The sequence below is a fragment of the Bufo bufo genome, chromosome 3, assembly GCF_905171765.1.
Source record: "Bufo bufo chromosome 3, aBufBuf1.1, whole genome shotgun sequence".
Classification (NCBI taxonomy): Eukaryota; Metazoa; Chordata; class Amphibia; order Anura; family Bufonidae; genus Bufo; species Bufo bufo.
In genome coordinates this window covers 563,657,344-563,678,132 of record NC_053391.1, presented here as the reverse complement: position 1 = coordinate 563,678,132, position 20,789 = coordinate 563,657,344, and the positions used below count along the sequence as shown (strand labels likewise).

Below are 20,789 nucleotides of genomic sequence, written 5' to 3'. Positions count from 1 at the left end.
GGCTTGAGGACCGCAAAAAACAGAAAGGTCATGTGCATGAGGCCTTAGGGATTTACATTAAGTGCCTATTAGCTGCTCATACTTTTATGCCGCTAGTTGGATACAAAATGTAAAAAATGTACATAAAAACATTGTTGCTGTTTCTCATCAGGGTACCGAAATGTTGGATCCATCAGAAAAAACCAACACCGTGCAGGCGCGAATATTCAAAAGCACTGAGCTGAAGAAACTCAAAATTCTGGGATCTGGGGTATTTGGCATAGTGCACAAGGTATAACATGTTTAACAGGACATATTAATGCAAAAAAATCCTTAAAAGGGTTTTCCCATCTCAGACAATGGGGGCATATCTCCTCGTAAAAGCAGCTGGCAAAGCAAAGGATGGCGCACCCCGCATGAGCGGCCGCCTTCCATTCATTTCTATGGGGCTGCGGAAATAGCCGAGCGCTGGTTCTGCTATTTGCGTCGGCCCCATTGAAATGAAAGAAAGCGGTGGCCATGCAAGTTCTTATTTATCTTTATACTAATTCAGAATAATTTTACAATGAATTGTCCAGTTTTAACATGTCTCCAGAGTTTCAGCAGTACTTACCCTCCTACCGCGCCACCGATTCCGCAATCTTGGCTGTAATCACATGACCACCCGACTGGCTGCAGGCTCTTCTGCTGAAGTCCCAACCAGATGTGCTCCTGTTTCTTCCTGTTCAGCTCCATGTACATAATGCAGTAGAACAGGAAGATACAGGAGCACATCCATCAGGACTTCATTGGAAGCAGCCAGTTGGGCAGTCATATGATCGCAGCCAAGACCAAGGAATGACGGAAGTGCTGCTGAAACTGGAACTCTCTTCCTTCCACAGGGTAGCTGAAACAGACAATTTAGGTAAAGCCCAGAAAAACCCCTTTAGGACACTCTTCTTACCATATTCTCCATATACTTTCCTCCACACAGGGTGTTTGGATCCCAGAAGGCGATTCTGTTAAGATTCCTGTGAGCATTAAATTCATACAAGATCGCAATGGTTGTCAGACTTTCCATGCGGTCACTGATGTAAGTCCCAATCAGCTATTTTACAAGATTTATGTGTATAAAATGTAGGTCGACTGTAAGATTACTTTTAATACACTGTATAAGTGGCAAGGCAAAAAATAGTAAAAGTTAGTAATACATTTGCATTAGCTTTTATGCTGTTCGCCTTCTGAAGTGTCTTCTGGTCAGAGCTGGAATGACATAACCAGGGCTTTCTGCACGGCAGTCACTATGGGTGACATTTATCAAGACCGGTGCACTGTATGCTGGTCTTGATTTCACCTGTGCTGCCAGAGGATGCGCCAAATTTTACAGAGGCGCATCTTCCAGCAGTGCCATACCACACACTTAAATCTACAACAGCCTCCTAGCTGCCGTAGATTTAAGTCTTTATTCACGCCAGAATAAAAGGCCTAACGAAAGATAAATGTGGCGGACCTGCGTCACCACCTGCTCACCACCCACGGCACCCCCCTTTTACTCGCCACTCCTGAAAAGTGGTGTGAAGGGGGAAATGTCCGAAATTTTACTGGCAAAATTTGCAACCTATTTACGCCACAAAAGTGGTGTAAATAGATTAGTAAATGTCCCCCTATGTTTTTATGTGTTAGGAAAGTAATACAAGAAGCTACTTCTAGTACAAGGAGAACATGTCCAAATGTAAAACAGACTGAATGCTTACTTCTTCCTTCTGCCATGTCGTAGCATTCATGCATAGTAACAGCTGCCTTACTCCACAGCACATGCTTGCCATGGGGAGCCTGGATCATGCTTGTATCGTTCGACTGCTGGGTATTTGTCCAGGAACACAGCTGCAGCTGGTCACACAGCTTCTGCCTATGGGCTCACTACTTCAGTATGTTAGACAGAACAAGGACACCAGCGTCATTGGCCCCCAGATGCTGCTTAACTGGTGTGTGCAGATTGCCAGGGTGAGTCTTCCCTTTCACACACATTATACAATCAGAGCAGACTGGATATAGTAGTCCTGGGTATACAAGTGCAAAGCTCGCCATTATTTGCAGTTATCTCAGCAAGTAAGCAATTTTGGGTTCCATCAAATGTGTTTATTTCAGTTTATTATTTGGTAAAAATATATTTGGATAAAACATCCAATCTGCTTGGAGACCTCAGGGGCAGTCAGTCTGCTTCCTTGTAAATTAAATGGTTACTTCTGGATAACATGAAAAATGACTAATCTGCCCACCAATGTGTAATGTGCAACTATGTATTAGTATACGGCACTATTTATTTGTACATGTTCTGCTTTTTCAGATGATGAGTTCATTAGATGATGAGTTCATTAGAAATGTGTTCTTTCTTGTTTGTCCAGGGCATGTACTACTTGGAGGAACATCGCATGGTTCATAGGAACCTCTCAGCTCGCAACGTCCTCATGAAGAATCTCAATCATGTTCAAGTGTCAGATTTTGGTGTGGCAGATCTGTTGTACCCAGATGACAAGAAGTACTGCTACAATGAGATCAAGGTAGTGTTTTATATGTATATTTGTAGAATAGTCACAGGGGAGATCAATTAAAACTAGTGCAGGGAAAAGTGGAGGCATTGCCCATAGCAGCTGATCAGATTCCAGATGCTTCTTGGAACTGGAAAGCACCAATCTAGCCCATTACTATGGACGTTACCTCTACTTGTCTTTTGTCAGCTGACCATTTCAATTCGTGATACAGATGAAGTATTATTCAGTCAGTGGCATGGCATGGTCATATGATTAACAAACTGCATAGTTACACAGTATAAGTATCGTTTTCTTACTAGCATTATATCTAATTGCAGCTGTATGTGCATTTATTTTTGCTTCCTTTTAATTACCTGATTTCTCTGACTCCCTGCAGACGCCTATCAAATGGATGGCTCTGGAAAGTATACACTTTGGAAAATACACTCATCAAAGTGATGTGTGGAGCTACGGTGAGTCTATTGTCTTATTTTTATAAAAATTCAGCTTTCCCCTTCCATAGTGCATTTTAATATTTTCCTTTCAATAGGATTGGGATTCTCCAGCACTAAGGTCACGTGTTTCTTTTGCTTCCTTCCAGGTGTCACACTGTGGGAAATGATGACATTTGGAGATGAGCCATATCCAGGTATCCGTCTGTCTGAAGTTCCAGACCTTCTTGAGAAAGGGGAGCGACTCCCTCAGCCTATAATCTGCACCATTGATGTCTACATGGTCATGGTGAAATGTGAGTCTCCGCTTTTACCACACCCGATGCCCCCATGTCTCAGTTAATATTTTCATGCAGCTGAACTCTGACATGTCTGACTGCCATCTTAGGTTGGATGATTGATGAGAATGTTCGGCCTACTTTCAAGGAGCTGGGAAATGAGTTCACCCGCATGGCCAGGGATCCTCCCCGCTACCTGGTCATGAAAGTGAGTGTATCTTAAATCTACTCCAATAACTGTTTTCTGCCTATTAAGGAAATTCTTTTGTTGGGTCCTGGTTAATGCAGATACTGTAACCAATCGAATCATGTTATGTATGTAGTGGCATTGAAGGAGGAAAGCAGGTTTTTGATTGGCTATCATAAGTAAGCCTTTGCATACTAATTAGGGGAACTTAAAGAGCCTCTGTCAGCATTAAACCAGGCACACTGCCTGATAGGGTTGATCGTGTTGATTAAAACAATACCTTTCTTTTGTCTGTATGTTAAACAGATGCAGAGATATCTGTGTTTGTATTCATATACAGATGAGCACATTGGAGCACCAAGTGGAAAGTCTGAATCCATGGAGCACTGCTTTTCTAACACCCCTGTGCTCTGCACACTCCCCCCTTCTTTTTATTGACAGGGCTAGACTTCAGCATGCTGAGGGCATGGCTGTTTCCTAGAGCTGTCATAACATGTACATGTGATATACTCTACTTACTATAGCCTTGCCATGTTGATGATAGAGATTTTCTATGCTTAGAAAGCTAATACATATTACTGTTTTATTCACAGGCACAATATAAGATTATAAAGACACCAGTATTATGTATTGGCTTTCTAAGTATATAAGATAAAAGGAACAGGAGGCAGCGCCACATGTGTAGGATCAGTGTGAATAAACTATAATTAAATGGGTTAGGGTACACTTACCGTCCCAGGTTGTGAGGAGTCACAACCACTGTTAAAAGCCTCGCTGGTGATTCTTGGCCGGCCAGCACAACGGCATGTTCCAGACTGCAGCCGCGGTCACTCTGCGGGGCCTCAAACAATGAGGTATGCACAGGAAAAATTGCAGGAAACAGTAAAAACAGATTTTTGGACCGCTTGTTCCGGCGCTTGTCTGGAGGAAATATTCACCAGGATCACTGGTAGGGTGAAGTAGATAGTTTTATTAGCAGGATAGTCAACGCGTTTCGAGGGTGGAAAGCCCTCTTCTTCAGGACAATCTGCATTTCTACTTCTACTTCACCCTACCAGTGATCCTGGTGAATATTTCCTCCAGACAAGCGCCGGAACAAGCCGTCCAAAAGTTTCCTGCAGCTTTCTAAGTATAGAATATACAGTGGGATGCGAAAGTTTGGGCAATCTTGTTAATCGTCATGATTTTCCTGTATAAATCGTTGGTTGTTACGATAAAAAATGTCAGTTAAATATATCATATAGGAGACACACACAGGGATATTTGAGAAGTGAATTGAAGTTTATTGGATTTACAGAAAGTGTGATATAATTGTTTAAACAAAATTAGGCAGGTGCATAAATTTGGGCACCACAAAAAAGAAATGAAATCAATATTTAGTAGATAATTACAGCCTCTAAACGCTTCCTGTAGATTCCAATGAGAGTCTGGATTCTGGTTGAAGGTATTTTGGACGATTCCTCTTTACAAAACATCTTTAGTTCATTCAGGTTTGATGGCTTCCGAGCATGGACAGCTCTCTTTAAGTCACACCACAGATTTTCAATTATATTCAGGTCTGGGGACTGAGATGGCCATTCCAGAACATTGTACTTGTTCCTCTGCATAAATGCCTTAGTGGATTTTGAGCAGTATTTAGGGTCGTTGTCTTGTTGAAAGATCCAGTCCCGGCGCAGCTTCAGCTTTGTCACTGATTCCTGGACATTGGTCTCCAGAATCTGCTGATACTGAGTGGAATCCATGCGTCCCACTGGCCACACAGCCCCACAGCATGATGGAACCACCACCATATTTTACTGTAGGTAGCAGGTGTTTTTCTTGGAATGCTGTGTTCTTTTTCCTCCATGCATAACGCCCCTTGTTAGGGCCAAATAACAAAATTTTTAGTTTCATCAGTCCACAGCACCTTATTCCAAAATGAAGCTGGCTTGTCCAAATGTGCTTTAGCCCACCTCAAGCGGCACTTTTTGTGCTGTGGGCGGAGAAAAGGCTTCCTCTGCATCACTCTCACATACAGCATCTCCTTGTGTAAAGTGCGCCGAATGGTTGAACGATGCACAGTGACTCCATCTGCAGCAAGATGATGTTGTAGGTCTTTGGTGCTGGTCTGTGGGTTGACTCTGACTGTTCTCACCATTCATCGCTTCTGTCTATCCGAGATTTTTCTTGGTCTGCCACTTCGAGCCTTAGCTTGAACTGAGCCTGTGGTCTTCCATTTCCTCAATATGTTCCTAACTGTGGAAACAGACAGGGGAAATCTCTGAGACAGCTTTCTGTATCCTTCCCCTAAACCATGATGGTGAACAATCTTTGTCTTCAGGTCATTTGAGAGTTGTTTTGAGACCCCCATGTTGCTACTCTTCAGAGAAAATTAAAAGAGGAGGGAAACTTACAATTGACCCCCTAAAATACTCTTTCTCATAATTGGATTCACCTGTGTATGTAGGTCAGGGGTCACTGAGCTTACCAAGCCAATTTGAGTTCCAATAATTAGTTCTAAAGGCTTTGGAATCAATAAAATGACAACAGTGCCCAAATTTATGCACCTGCCTAATTTTGTTTAAACAATTATAGCACACTTTCTGTAAATCCAATAAACTTAATTTCACTTCTCAAATATCACTGTGTGTGTCTCCTATATGATATATTTAACTGACATTTTTTATCGTAACAACCAACGATTTATACAGGAAAATCATGTCGATTAACAAGGTTGTCCAAACTTTCGCATCCCACTGTATACTAAGAAAGGTAATACATATCACTGGTGGCTTTATAATCATATGTTGTGCCTGTGACTAAACTAGTAACATGTATTAGCTTTCTAAGATAGAAAACCTCTATTCTCAACATGGTAAGGCTAAAGTAAGTATTGTATATGATATGGATGTGCTAGGATACAGCTATGCCCTCAGCATGCTGATGTCTAGCCCTGTCAATCAAGGGGAAGGGAGAGTGCTGAGCACAGGGGGTGTTATAAAAACGGTGCTCCAAGGATTCAGCCCTTCCACTTGGTGCTCCAACGTGCTTATCTGTATATGAATAAAAACACAGTTATCTCTGCAGCTGTTTAGCATACAGACAAAAGGAAGGTATAGTTTTAATCAGCATGGTCAACCCTACCAGTCAGTATGTCTGGTTTAATAGGGTTGATTACACTGACAGAGGTTCTTTATTATGTTCAGTCCAATCGCAGCAGCCCTTCTCACTGGCTCTGATTTGGTCCGCTGCGATTGGACCATGCCACAGCCAGGGAGAAGGAGACACCCACTGAGAAGCACTGGTATCTCTCCTCCCTGTACCAATGCTATATATTAGCATACAGGGCACAAAAAAACAAATGGGGGCACAGCAGGGCAGCAGAGGGGCGTTTGAAAAAAAAAAAGGTTTTAGCTGCATCAGTGGAGCGTACCCCTCTTGTAAAGGTACTTAGTTTAAAAAAATAAAAATGTGAGAAGTCCTTAAGTTTTTTTTCCTGCTTTTCTGATATACAGAGAGACAGTGACGCTACCCAAGAACCTCTCCTTGGGGAAACACCACAACTGAGTGATAAAGAAGAAGTGGAGGAGATTGATACTGATTTAGGAACAGAAGAAGATGAAGATATGGGACCACATCCGAAAACTCCAAGCACTGTCTATGCATCCCGACCGAGAATAGACTATACTAGAGTAAGGTTTTCACTAACAAAACTCCAGCCATTGGTGAACATTTCCTATGGATGATTTGGTCTTTTTCTGCTATTTCTGTTGTATGCTTTTATTCAGAGGTGCCTCCGTTTTCATACATTAACTATAGTTATGGCTTTATTTGCTACCTCCTTCCCAGTCTATTGATCTATGTCCTAGTTGATGGTGCCCTATGCATCAAGAGCAGATCACACTGTATAGCCTCTGCCATTAAAGAGATTGGACTGCCACTGAAGTGACAGGGTCTGAAATGATCAGTGCTCTGTCACAAAAAGAACTCCGCACAGCTCTCAAAGTTAATGTGGTGTTTGGCACTAAGACCCGAATGAAGGAAGCATCTTTCCTGCATTCAGACATTGACATGGAAACTCATGACCACCATTGACCCACAATTGTCATCTTGGGGAGAGGAGGATGCTGGGAGGACATGATCTGCATCCTCCCAGCATCCTTTATATGCAAATCACCGTACTAATGACTAGCAGCTATTAGATCACTATCATGTATGATCTGTATACAAATGGCTGAGATATATTGCACTGATATTTAATTATAAAAGAAAAAATATGGACATTTTATTTTTTCATAATTTAAACATCTGAAAAAATGGCTAAAGTGTAAATAAAAAAGTGTCAGGACATGTTCAAAATAACAAAGAGGCATTACTCACCTTCACTGATTCTCCGCCGCTGCCGTCCTGAAGCTGCTCCAGTCCCTGCTGCTCTGCACTTTCTACCCCAGAAGCAATAGAGTGGGTCTTTCCAAGCATTTCCACCATGTTGAGCAGGGACAGGATGTGTAGAGCAGCGGGAACCAGAGCAGTTTTGGAACAGAAGCGGTGGGGTATGAAGGTGAAGGTGGCCTGTTTTTTTCACATCTCCCTGGAACACCCCTTAAACTGGTTCCCTGAATTGTTGAAAGGTGGTGTGGTGAACAGCAGATCTTAGGAACAGTGGCTGTGGATGCACAGAAAGCTGCATACCCAGAGAAGCTATGTAGACACAAACTGTGCTTACTTTTCTGCTGTAAGCTGCCATATTCAGAATGTCTTTATTGGGAAAACGTATCACGTCAGGTGCTATTAAAGGGGTTTTCCAGGTGTTTAATATTGAAGACCTAAACTCAGGATAGGTCATCAATATCTGATCGTGGGGGTCCAACTCCTGGCACTCCTGATGATCAGCTGTTTGAAGAAACTGTGACGCTCATTGTTTCTAGACCATCATGTTAGGGTCCATTCACACGTCCGTTGTTTCTTTCCTGATCTGTTCCGTTTTTTGCGGACCAGATCTGGACCTATTCATTTTCAATGGGTCCTGAAAAAAATCGGACAGCTCAATGTCTGATTTTTTTTCAGGACCCATTGAAAATGAATGGGTCCAGATCTGGTCCAGATCTGTTCCGCAAAAAACGGAACAGATCAGGAAAGAAACAACGGACGTGTGAATGGACCCTTAATCATATGACCGAGGCGCAGCTCAGTCCCATTTAAGTGAATGGACCTGAGCTGCAATACCAAGCACAGCTGCTATGCAATGGTCGGCAGGGGTATTTAATACTGACGACCTATTCTGAGCATAGATCATCAATATTAAACAACCGGAAAACCCCTTTAAATGGAGCACAGAACATGTTGTGAACAGACCCTTTATTGATCGATATGTTAACCAGTTATTATTTTCATGTCACATTGGTACATAATACAAGGATAAATCGTCTGAAGAGTGGATTCTGTGGTGCAGATTATTTGCTTATTGTAGGTGACTATATGTTTTGCCGTTTGTATTTTAGAGTCAGAGTGTGCAGAGTTCACTCGCTGGATATCTCCCTATGAACCAGAGCACTGGTACCATCAACAAGAAGGTAACTACATACTGGAGAAAAAAATCTTATAGATGGTGTGTTACTCTTTTTATTTCTACTGATTTGCTTCTTGCCATAAGTTCTGAAGAATTAACAAATGTTGATTTTTGTGTGCATTGAATTTGACAATTTCCCTTTGTTTCCAGAGTTCAACCCACCGTGCCGATCCAAGCCCTAGACGTGCGACCAGGAGAAGGCAGGACTCTGTGGGCCGCACAGTGTCAGAGTCCTCCGAGGGCTGTTGTACTCTATCTGACATGGAAACGGCAGAGGAAATATCATTTGGATTTGAAAGCCTGGGCCGTAGCCCTCGCTCACGTTTAGACAGCGCTTATCGCTCCCAAAGGGAAAGTTTACTTGCTGGCACCCCAGATACTGACAGCGAGTACATTATGCCTGAGCTTAGCCAGGGAGGTATGTATATATCTAATCCACAGCCGTGGTAGATACCACCACTGGTGCCCAAACCTGCTAATGATCTAATGTGTATGAGGGTAGCCTCACAGTTCCCAATGTTGGGGGGGATTTCAACATGCTGATTCCTTGTTCCCTTTCTGCCAGAGGTGTCTGGAGGGGACAGACACTTCTGGCAGCATCTAAATTCCGCTCCTTCGATGTATGCATGCAAGCTTTCAAGAGACAACCGTGCATGCTTATGGGGGCAGCAGATGTTCAGAAGAAATAGCCTTCAGCTGATGATGATCTAATGCAGGGGTGCCCAACCTGTGGCTCTCCAGCTGTTGTAAAACTACAACTCCCACAATGCTGTGTACCAATAGCTGTAGGCTGTCCAGGCATCCCTGGAGGACCGCAGGCTGGGCATCCCTGACATGTGATCTAAGGCCAGTGCAAGTGCAATGAAAAAAATGGCTTTGAGCCACTGATCTAGAACATAACATTTTGCCAAAAGGCTCTAGTCTGGTTCAGGCTGTATGTTCTGTATGTAACCATGGGCATATAACTTTAACCACCCCCTTCTCTGACCAGACACATTTCAGTTTATTTTACCTCATGTGGCTTTGATCGCCATAACGTTATCAATGTTCAGTTATATGATATAATACATGGGGCTTCTTTTTTTATTTTAGTATTTTTTATACCTGGTGCGCAAATACAATATATTTTTTTTAGCATTCCCTTTCAGTTTCAGTTGTTTTGATATATAGCGGATATATAGTTTATGGTCACCGGGGCAGGGCTAGAATCTGCAATGTGGGCTAGTGGTGGTATTTTTTAAATTCTTATTTTATTTGTCTTTTTATAAGGTAATACACAATACTTTGAGGGCATTTTAACATTACATTTCATAGCTATAGTATCTGAGAACTACAGCATCTCCTGATATGCACTGCACAGCTGATCTGAGTCAGCAGCTGACCCAGTGATCAAATGATCGTCTGCCCAGTGATGACATGATCACTTAGGACAGAGCAGGAGGTGGTATTACTGCTTACTGATCTGTATACACAGTGCTTATTGGGCGCTATGTATACAGAGATGGGGAAGGCAAGGACAGTAAAAAATCATCTTCTCAAATGAAAGCGCTGATATTTATAGAATGGCAAGGGGCAATAATACCAACTTGGAAATGTTTTTAAATGTAACTAAAATTATGGATCTGCCTCTAACTATATAGGATAACATGGAGCATTTTTGTGCCCTATGCTGGATCAGGAATGTTGGCCCAAGGCCCTGTTCTCTTCTTGTCATGCAAACTCATTTGTCATATGTAGCCAATGCAGGAATAGGACCAAATTGACTTAACTGAGGTCAAAAGGGTGTTGAATGGGATTCGCGGGCATGTCTCTTTTTTTACTATAAAAGTAAGGCTACTTTCACACTAGCTTTAATATTTTCCGGTATTGAGATCCGTCATAGGCTCTCAATACCGGAAATAAATGCTTCCGTTTTGTCCCCTTTCATTGTCAATGGGGACAAAACATAACTGAACAGAATGGAATGCTCTAAAATGCTTTCCGTTCTCATAATGGAGAGCAAACCGCAGCATGCTGCGGTTTGCTTTCCATCCTGGGATGCGGAGCAAAACGTCATGACCCACAATGGGGACGGATCCATTTTCTCAGACACAATCTAACACAATAGAAAACGGATTCGTCCCCCTTTGACTTTCAGTGGAGTTCATGACGGATCCGTCTTGGCTGTGTTACAGATAATACAATCAGATCCGTTCATAACGGATGCAGACGGTTGTATCATAAGTAACAGAAGCAGTTTTGCTGAGACCTGCCGGATCCAGGAAAAACGCTAGTGAGAAAGTAGCCTAAGCAGGGCAAACTGAGCTTTACTGTACAGTAGGTGACAGAAAAAAATGTATAATATGCAGTACACATATAAAGGTTGTCAATTTCCACTGTATATGTCTACACAGTGGCATGTGTCAGAGGTATATGTTGGGGAACACTTACAAAGTATACCCCAATTGTGATGTGAACAGAGCATTACAAAATTATTGCAAAATAGCAAGTACCTTCATCCTGCATGTATACTGCTGCCTTAGAGTACTTGAATAAAGAGAAAACTATCTGCCTGTGAAGAATTTTCTGAGCATTTGCACTAATTGTTCTGTATAATAGAATAGAAATTCACACATTCATGCATACCTCTTCACATTCTTGCACAGATCTATCAGAGGATGGAACACTGAAGTCCCAAGGATCTAGATCGATAACCCCGTGCAAGACCAATGAAGAGGATGATGAGGAATATGAGTATATGAACAGGAAGAGGCATCTGTCAGAGAGGTTGGAGTACGAGTATATGGACATTCGAGGAGTAGGGGATGGAAACAAAGATGGCATAAGCTGTACACGGCAGGACAGTACAGATAATTATTACGAATATGAAAACAAGGAGGACTATGAGTATATGAATGAAAAGGGGAGATGCAGTCAGAGCCAAGAACTAGTTGATGAAGGCGAAGATGAAGGTACAGAGTACACCTACATGAACCGAAGTAGCAAAATCAGAAAGGACAGCAATTCGGATGACAAACAGGGCTACGAGGACATGAAGTTAATTACAAGCCAGCCAAAGTCCTTGAGCAAACCCACAGTGGTTCCACAAACATGCCACAGAGAGGCTTTACAAAGAGGTTACATTCAACCTCTGCGAGAACTGGAGGTAAAAGACTGTGCATTTGATAACCCGGACTACTGGCATAGCCGTCTGTTTGTTAAGAGTGACCTGCAACGGACATAAAAAAAATCCTAAAGTGCTGGGCAATGCACTCAAATAGAATACCATTGTGATACGTACCTTCTGCTTCTGAAGATGGGTACAGGAATATACTGTAGTCATTGAACCAAATGCTAATATCTGCAGTCGTGTACCATTAATGGCTACTGGAACAAAAGTGGATAGGGAAGATTTTTACATATGTCATGCTATACAGCAGTGGCTATTCCTAAGCGATTCCAGGAGCTTAAATAGTCACTAACTTTTCACACAATTTTGCATAACTCAATAGTACATGGAACCACAAGAAAAGTAATATTTTATCAGTTCAGTGAGAAAGGTCTAGTTTTCCTCCTCTTATCAGCTGTGTACCAGCTGCTACCCCCCTGCTAATTGCTTTTCATTTTCAAAAATTCCCTTTTCCTGTCCAGGACAGGATCATCTGTCATATTACACATGTCAATGTAAGTCTATGGAGAGGGGAGGGGGAGGAGTGTGGAGGAACTGAGGAGACACACAAAGAGGAGCAGGACTGCACAGCAACATAAGAAGCTTATAGCTCAGAAGAAGTGCTCCATTCTCCTGGGGCTGCTTCTGAGTGACTGTGAGACAGGAAGGAGATTTTCCTCTACTTTGTGTGTGTGCAGTGGATGGAGGCCAGCACGCACAACGAGATATTCAGCAAGCACAGAGTGTTATTCCTCATCTACTGAACTATTGGTTACTGCAAAGTTTGTTGAAAGCTCAGTGACGCTTTAAAGTCATGAAGGTTAGAACAAGAGTACTTAAAAATATCACCGCTATCTGCTAAGTAAAACGTATAAATGAGAAAAGTAGCATCTCATAATTGCACTCAATTGTACTCCTTTGCTCATGCCACTTCTTTCTAGGATTACAGATATTACATGTTCATGCTAATGATGAATGAAATATTGCCTCATATGAACAAATCAAACATTGGTCGAGCTGAATTATAGAATAGGTATAAACTGCAATATAAATCATTTTGACGCAAGTGACAAGGGATTCTGCATAAGAAATAGTAATGACATTGAAGTGTAGCAAAGAGCTGTGTTGTCGATGTCAGTCTTTGGTGTTCCTCAATTCGTGTCATGAGCCCCCACTTTAGGCCCTGCAGTAGGCATAACACAGTGTATAAGTTTTACCCACAGTGCAGCTTTGCGTATCTCCACTACATTCCCACTCACCTGGATATACCCTTGGGTAACCTTCATACTCATGATCTTTGAAGTACTTACTATTCTCAGTACTGGATTGTATGCAAATTTCCAAGTGGGTACCTCTAATAGCCAAAAAAAACTATTCATTATAATACTGCACTGCCATATTACATATACAGGTGAAACTCGAAAATTTAGAATATTGTGCAAATTTCCATTTATTTCAGTAATGCAAATTAAAAGGAATTGCATTAATGCAGCTTAAAATTAGAATTTTGTGAAAAGGTTCAATATTCTAGGCTCAAAGTGTCACACTCTAGTCAGCTAATTCATCCATACCCCCCGAGCAAAGGGGACCTCAAAATTGTGACTTTGGGGCTTCATAAGCTGTAAGCCATAATCATCCAAATTATACCAAATAAAGGCTTGAAATATCTCGCTTTGCATGTAATGAGTCTATCTCATATGTTAGTTTCACCTTTTAAGTTGCATTACTGAAATAAATGAACTTTGCACAATATTCAAATTTTTCGAGTTTCACCTGTAGATGGAGATGGTCTAATTACAGAGAACCAGCCAATGCTGAATATTTAGAAAATTTTCAGTGTAACTGTCATATGCTGTCAGAAATAAAACAATTATTTTCACAGACCACCTCTAATATACCATATGTAGATTAAAGGACATCTGTCAGCAGATTTATACCTATAAAACTTACTGACCTGTTACATGTGCGCTTGGCAGCTGAAGACATCTGTGTTGGTCCCATGTTCATATGTGCTCGCATTGCTGAGAAACATGATGGTTTATTATATGCAAATGATCCTCTAGGAGCAACGGGGGCGTTGCCATTACACCTAGAGGCTCTGGTCTCTCTGCAACTGCCGCACCCTCTGTACTTTGATTGACAGGACCAGGCATTACGATGTTATCACTGCCTGGTCCTGTCAATTAAAGTGGAGAGGACGTGGCAGTTTAAGAGAGAGCTGAGCCTCTAGGTGTAATGGTAACGCCCCCGTTGCTCCTAGAGGCTCATTTGTATATATTAAAACTTCATTTTTCTCAGCAATGCGGGCACATATGAACATGAGACCAACACCGATGCCTTCAGCTGCCAAGTGCACATGTAACAGATCAGCCAGTTTCGTAGATACAAATCTGCTGACAGATGCCCTTTAAATTAAAATGACCCTGGACTAAAGATGGCCGGTCCTTTAAAGACATATTCCTAGAACTGAAACCACATCTTGTGGTGTCCACTATTCATATTGTACAGAAGAGATACCACACCTGGAGCATGCTCCAAACTGCTGCACAATGCACATGGATGGGTATGACCAAATCTCCATCCACTACCATTGCTTCCCTAGCCTTCCATAGAACAACATTGACAGCGACAGTTTGTCCACTGAAGACTCATTTTGCCTTCCATGCAGAATGGTTACATTACATATGGAGTTATAGTAAGGGGTTCACACACCGGCGGCACAATGCAGATTTTTTTTTCTGTCGTTTTGTTATATGTGACTTCAGCGCTTATTAATAATGTCTTTCACCATTTTGTTTCACTGACACTGTCATTTGGACAGAATAACACAGGTTTTAGGACATAGATATTCCCAGAAGCTCATTTGTCTTTTGTCCTTGATGTAAATAAGTTTCCTACATATCAATTAAAGCTCCCTATGCCCACTCCTTCCTTGGCACGTGCCAATCATCAGAACTACTGCAATCGTTTGGATGCATCTCAGTGTGCGGGAGGGAAACCTACAAAGAGCAGACTGGGGGTCCTGACATGAACTTCTGGCTGTGGCTAGCACTGATCATATGCTACAGCACAAGCCGTGTTTCTGACTTTAGCCATTGCTGGAGCTGTATTCGTTCGATGACAATGTGGATTTTCCACTGAGATGGATTTGGAGTATGAAGTGTAAACCTACTGATAACATTGTCTTTTGTGTTTTTTCTTTTTACAAGAAAAGTATGTACTGTATTTGAACACGCAGAATAAACTGAATGGTGCCATCTCCTCCATGGCATTGACTAAGGCCTCGTTCACACTTCAGTGTTTGGTCAGTGATTTACATCAGTTATTGTGAGCCAAAACCAGGTGCGGGTCAAAGCCACAGACAGGTGCAGGTCTTTCCCTTATACCTTATCTTTGTATAAGCTTCGCCTCTGGTTTTGGCTCACAAATGACTGACCAAACACTGAAGGGTGAACAAGGCCTAAGGCTGGCCGCACACATGAGATAGCTGTCAGGTTTTGTCATCTGACAGCTATTGCTTTTGACCTCCCCTTACACACACAAAATGTGCATGTGTAAGCAATAGTAGAAGCGAGTAAGCTGCTGCCAGACACCTTAAGAGAACTGCTGATCTCCGTTGCAAATGAGAGGATCGGGCATGTTGAAATCCAGTTGGTTTTGGGAGGAGAAGCAGGAGGTCCTGCCAAAATCAGCATCTTCAGCTCACATTAAAGAGGTTGTCCCATGATGAAAGAAAATCAGACATCCTATAGTAAATGACAATCTCTTTCTAAGAAAGCTAGAACCAGCCCTGTACCTCACATGGATCCAGAGATCTCCCTATTCGTTGCTCCAATTACCAATTACTTATTTCAATCTGACAGTTCTGGGGGGGCGGCGTGCACTTTCTCAGGTGGCATGTCCTTTCTGCCGCAGCTGGTGGCAGTTGAAGGGTGGAATTGAGCATGTATGTCAACCTCAGTGAGCTGGGTGGAGAATTTAAATAACGGGCAAACAGCAGGTGGCGCTATACAGATAGATTTCAGTGAATAAGGCCTCATTCACACATACGTGGACCACGGTCCGTGAAAACCCAGCCTGCAGTCCTGCTAAGTGCACGAGCGCATGGCGTGGTTCCTATGACACAGTGCGCTTCGTGCCGCCACCACTGTACAGTAATACGCTCGTATGATCTATACGAGTATATTACTGTACAGCGGCGGCACAAAGTGCACGGCATCAAAGCAACCAATGACGCCGTGCACTCGGCAGGATGGGTTTTCACGGACCGGGGTCCACGTATGTGTGAATGAGGCCTAACTCAGTGGCTATACAAAAATTTTAATTACATGCAATTACAAAAGTATTCAGATCCAGGTGCTGGTTTGAAAACTGTTGAATATTTTTCAAGGGACAACCCCTTTAATGAATGTGTCCGGCCAGCTTAAGTGTGTAATAATGTAATGGTGGATACTGTATGCTGCATAAACATCTTTATAAGGATCCTGTCATTTACACACAATGGCCACCGTCACGAAAACAGTCCATTTCTTAGTGCTATACTGTATATTTTAAACTGCGTTCTTGTGGCCATGACAGGTTTGCTCCATAAAATGTTGTGTTTAGTTGTGGCATCTGCTAACGTTTGCACCTTTCTGTGGATACAGTCAGTTGGTTTTGTACATTTGTATGAACATTGTTATCCAGAGTCTATTTTTGTACATTATTTTTGTACCACTGAAACAGTAATGAGAATTGTAACTTTTACATTTGGTGCATACTCCAAGGGTCTCAAAGAGCCGTCAGACTAAAGGGACCTTGTTGTCCTTTGTAACCAGAGGTCAGTTTTAGTTTTTTTCTAAATTGCACTGGAAATTGAAACATGAAGACTGCTTGCTTTGGGTTACAGGCCGCTTTGTTCCTGATGGATTATAAAGGGAAATGTACAGCAGGGATCACACGTGTAACTAGTCTCATCTGCTCACCTCTGAGTCATTTAATGTATAAAGGAAATGTATCAAATAAAATGTCTTTTTATACAGAAGACGGCTGTCAGAGTGTTTTTGACCAATATACCAGTAATATAGATTGGGTATAGATCCTTCCATACATACATTGGGCTTCACGTGTTTCAGATCAAGGTTTCCTGGGTATACATGTTTCAAATCCACTATAAAAATGAATAACTAATAGCTACACTTTAGGCTTTTTTCACACTGGCGTTTTGGCTTTCCATTTGTGAGATCCGTTCAGGGCTCTCACAAGCGCTCCAAAAGGGATCAGTTTGCATGCTAATGAATTCTGAATGGAGAAGGATCCGCTCGGAATGCTTCAGTTTGCATCAGTTCAGTCTCCATTCTGTTTGCAGCGTTTTGGTGTCCGTCTGACGAAACTGAGTCAAACGGATTCGTTCTGACACACAATGTAAGTCAATGGGGACGGATCCGTTTTCTCTGACACAATCTGGCACAATAGAAAACTGATCCGTCCTCCATTGACTTTCAATGGTGTTCAAGACGGATCCGTCTTGCCTATGTTAAAGATAATACAAACGGATCCGTTCTGAGCGGATGCAGACGGTTGTATTATCTGGTGCGGATCTGTCTATGCAAATGCATGACGGATCCGAACCAAACGCGAGTGTGAAAGTAGCCTTACATAAACTTTTGATATATCATAGCGACATATTAAAGCTCTCTCCAAGCACTGAGATCGCTAAAAGAAGGAGTTAAAGGGGTTGTCTCACTTCAGCAAGTGCAATTTGTCAAGTAGATAAAGTTAATATAAGACACTTATTAATGTATTGTTATAATCCATATTGCTTCCTTTCCCAGCTGGATTCATTTTTCTATCACATTATACACTGCTCGTTTCCATGGTTACGACCACCCTGCAATCCAGCAGCAGAGGGCGTGCTTGCACACTACAGAAAAAGCATCAGCCTATGTGAAACAGCAGGTACTTGGTGGCTTAGTGCTCGGCTTACTCTGAAGTCGTCGCTATCTTTAAAAACCCAACATCCACTGTACATGTATAGTGGATGTCGGGAAAGGGTTAAAGGCAAACCATCACCATGAAATTCACTGTTAAAACAGAAACAATACCTTGTAGGGCTAGCTCAGCTTAATGCAATAATATATTCCACTTAGCAATCCATTGCTTACTTCTGGAGAAGTACTTTTGATTCATATGCAAATTAGCTGTTAAGTGCACCGAGAGCACACCCAAGCCACCCTGTGACCCTTGCTCCTCCAGCTTCCAATGCCTTCCTGTCACGCTTATAGGGGGAACACAGAATCAGGCCTGAAAACTACGGAAGGAAAATGGACAATAGGGTTGGGCGATATCAAAAATATTCAGACGATAACGATGTTAAGAAATTTATCGCGATAACAATATATATCGCGATAAATACCCGTTTAAAAGAAAAAAACACAAGGAGACATTATACTGTGTGTGGGGAGCAAGAAGGAGACATTATACTGTATGGGGCAGCCACAAGGAGAGGTTATACTGTATGGGATGTCTCTCCTCCGGTCCATAACCCTTCCAGTGAACAAGATACTGAAGAGATCTACAGAGAACTCAAGAGTCAATTATCTTGGCGATCTGAAATTCCAAATTACCGTCCACCATGACAGGAGCGGGTGGCAAGGAAGACGGCTCCAAAGGTTCAACTTATCTCTTCAACAAAGATTAATTTAACACATTATGAATTTTCAGGGACTGAGGGAGTTCAAGATAAAAAGCTACAGGATTAATAATGGCAGTGATCTTATATGGACCAATAAATCTTGGACCCAACTTCCAAGAAGGTACCTTCAACTCAATGTTTTTTGTGGACAGCCACACAGAGTCACCCACTCTTAGGTCCGGACCGTTCATACATTTCCTTTTACTCACACGTTTATACTTGTTGCCCATATTCATCAAGTTATCTTGTATTTTCCGCCATATAGATGACAATGATGACGAAAAACGTTCCTTCTCAGGGATACCAGAAGTATCTGAACCAGAAAATGTGCCAAACTGCGGGTGAAACCCATATGCCCCAAAAAACAGCAACTTCCCAGTGGATTTCTGTCTACGATTATTTAAGGCAAACTCTGCCAAAGACAAAAACGAAGACCACTCCTCCTCGTTCTCAGAGACAAAACATCTCAAGTAAGTCTCCAGACTCTGATTAGTGCAGTTCGTCTGTCCGTTCGACTGAAGATGAAAAGCTGAAGAAAAGGACAGTTGTACCCCCAGTCGAGTACAGAACGCTTTCCAGAATCTGGAAACAAACTGAGTCCCACGATCCGAGGCCACGTCAGAGGGAATGCCATGGAGTTTCACAATGCTATAAAGTGCACCATTTTACTAAAGCGATCAACCACCACCAGAATAACTGTCTTTCCTGAAGAATTAGGTAGATCAGTGATAAAATCCATGGATAAGTGAATCCATGGTCTGGACGGGATGGGCAGCAGAAGTAGAGATCCGGAAGGCCGAGTATGTGTCACTTTAGCACGTGCACAGGTACTACAGGTTGACACATAGTCCTTAATACACTTACACAACCCCGGCCTCCAGAATCTACTAGAGATAAGGCCAGCAGTGGATCTGCTCTCCGGGTGTCCCATAAGAACCGTACAGTGATGTTCCTCAAACACCTTGTGACGCAATTCCGATTGGCAGTTTCCCAGAGGGACAAGAATCTGGTGCATCTCCCTGGGTCTCTAACACCTTCACTTCTAGGTCAGGGTAAAGAGCGGATATCATCACCTCTTCTGACAGTATAGGACTCGGATTTTCTAAATCACCACCTCCAGGAAAACTATGTGACAACGCATCTGCCTTGATGTTCTTAAAAGGTAACTGTCATTTTTTCATCAAAAAAATCTATTTGAGCATATGTTACTGCTGCTGCAGCATTATGCATAAAGCAATCTTTAGTTTCTTCACATACCACTGTTTTCCTTGAGTTTTTCCCTTAGTTACGGCTGTTTAAACATTTACAATATGAGGATCTACTCAAGATGGCTCCTCTGCCAGTTCTCTGAGGCCAAAACTGCTTTCCCTAACTTCCCATACACACTTGCTGTAGCCAGAAGCTCCTTGCTAGCCAATCAGATTAGATTACTGAGAGACACGCCTCCTCACTCTAAAGCCTAATACAGGCATGCAGTGTGAAGGACCGCCCCTCCGTCTTCCTGTCTTCTTAGCCAGAAACAGACAAGCCATAGCAACTGTCTTTTAAGGGAGCAGTGAAAAGTGACAGGGGACATTAATAAAATCTGGTATTATAAGGTAATTACAGATCTTTTGACAATCATTTACAGACTAATTCAGGTATACATGCCTAGATCTAATAAACTAGCAAATAAAAAAAAAATAATATGACAGTTATACCTTAACCCCAGGATGATAGGTGACAGTGAAATTGAATCTGGTGAAAAACAAAGACCATCTGGCCTGCCTCGGGTATAGTCGTTTAGCCGACTCCAGGTAAGCCAGATTTTTGTGACCTGTGAACACCCTGATCTGATGAATTGCCCCTTCCAATCAATGACGCCACTCCTCAAAAGCCAACTTAATGGCCAGTAACTCTCTGTTCTCCACATCATAATTTCTCTCTGCGGTAGAGAGTTTTTTTTAGAGAAAAAGGCACATGGACGCCATTTACCAGGTGACGGGCCCTGCAATAAAATTGCTCCTACCCCCAC

The 20,789-nt window shown here is 42.2% G+C and overlaps 1 protein-coding gene across 1 annotated transcript in view; it reads left to right on the top strand.

Annotated features, from left to right (window-relative positions):
- The window catches only part of ERBB3 (erb-b2 receptor tyrosine kinase 3), a 91,430-nt gene extending 77,957 nt beyond the window's left edge, over positions 1-13,473 (top strand). The window contains exons 18-28 of the mRNA XM_040425574.1: positions 152-271; positions 953-1,051; positions 1,771-1,962; positions 2,364-2,519; positions 2,887-2,962; positions 3,091-3,237; positions 3,330-3,427; positions 6,901-7,077; positions 8,887-8,958; positions 9,105-9,372; positions 11,600-13,473. Of these exons, the coding sequence (XP_040281508.1) occupies positions 152-271; positions 953-1,051; positions 1,771-1,962; positions 2,364-2,519; positions 2,887-2,962; positions 3,091-3,237; positions 3,330-3,427; positions 6,901-7,077; positions 8,887-8,958; positions 9,105-9,372; positions 11,600-12,177 (1,983 nt within the window). The 3' untranslated portion in view covers positions 12,178-13,473. The remainder of the gene's footprint in view (positions 1-151; positions 272-952; positions 1,052-1,770; positions 1,963-2,363; positions 2,520-2,886; positions 2,963-3,090; positions 3,238-3,329; positions 3,428-6,900; positions 7,078-8,886; positions 8,959-9,104; positions 9,373-11,599) is intronic.
- The last annotated feature ends 7,316 nt before the right edge of the window (positions 13,474-20,789 follow it).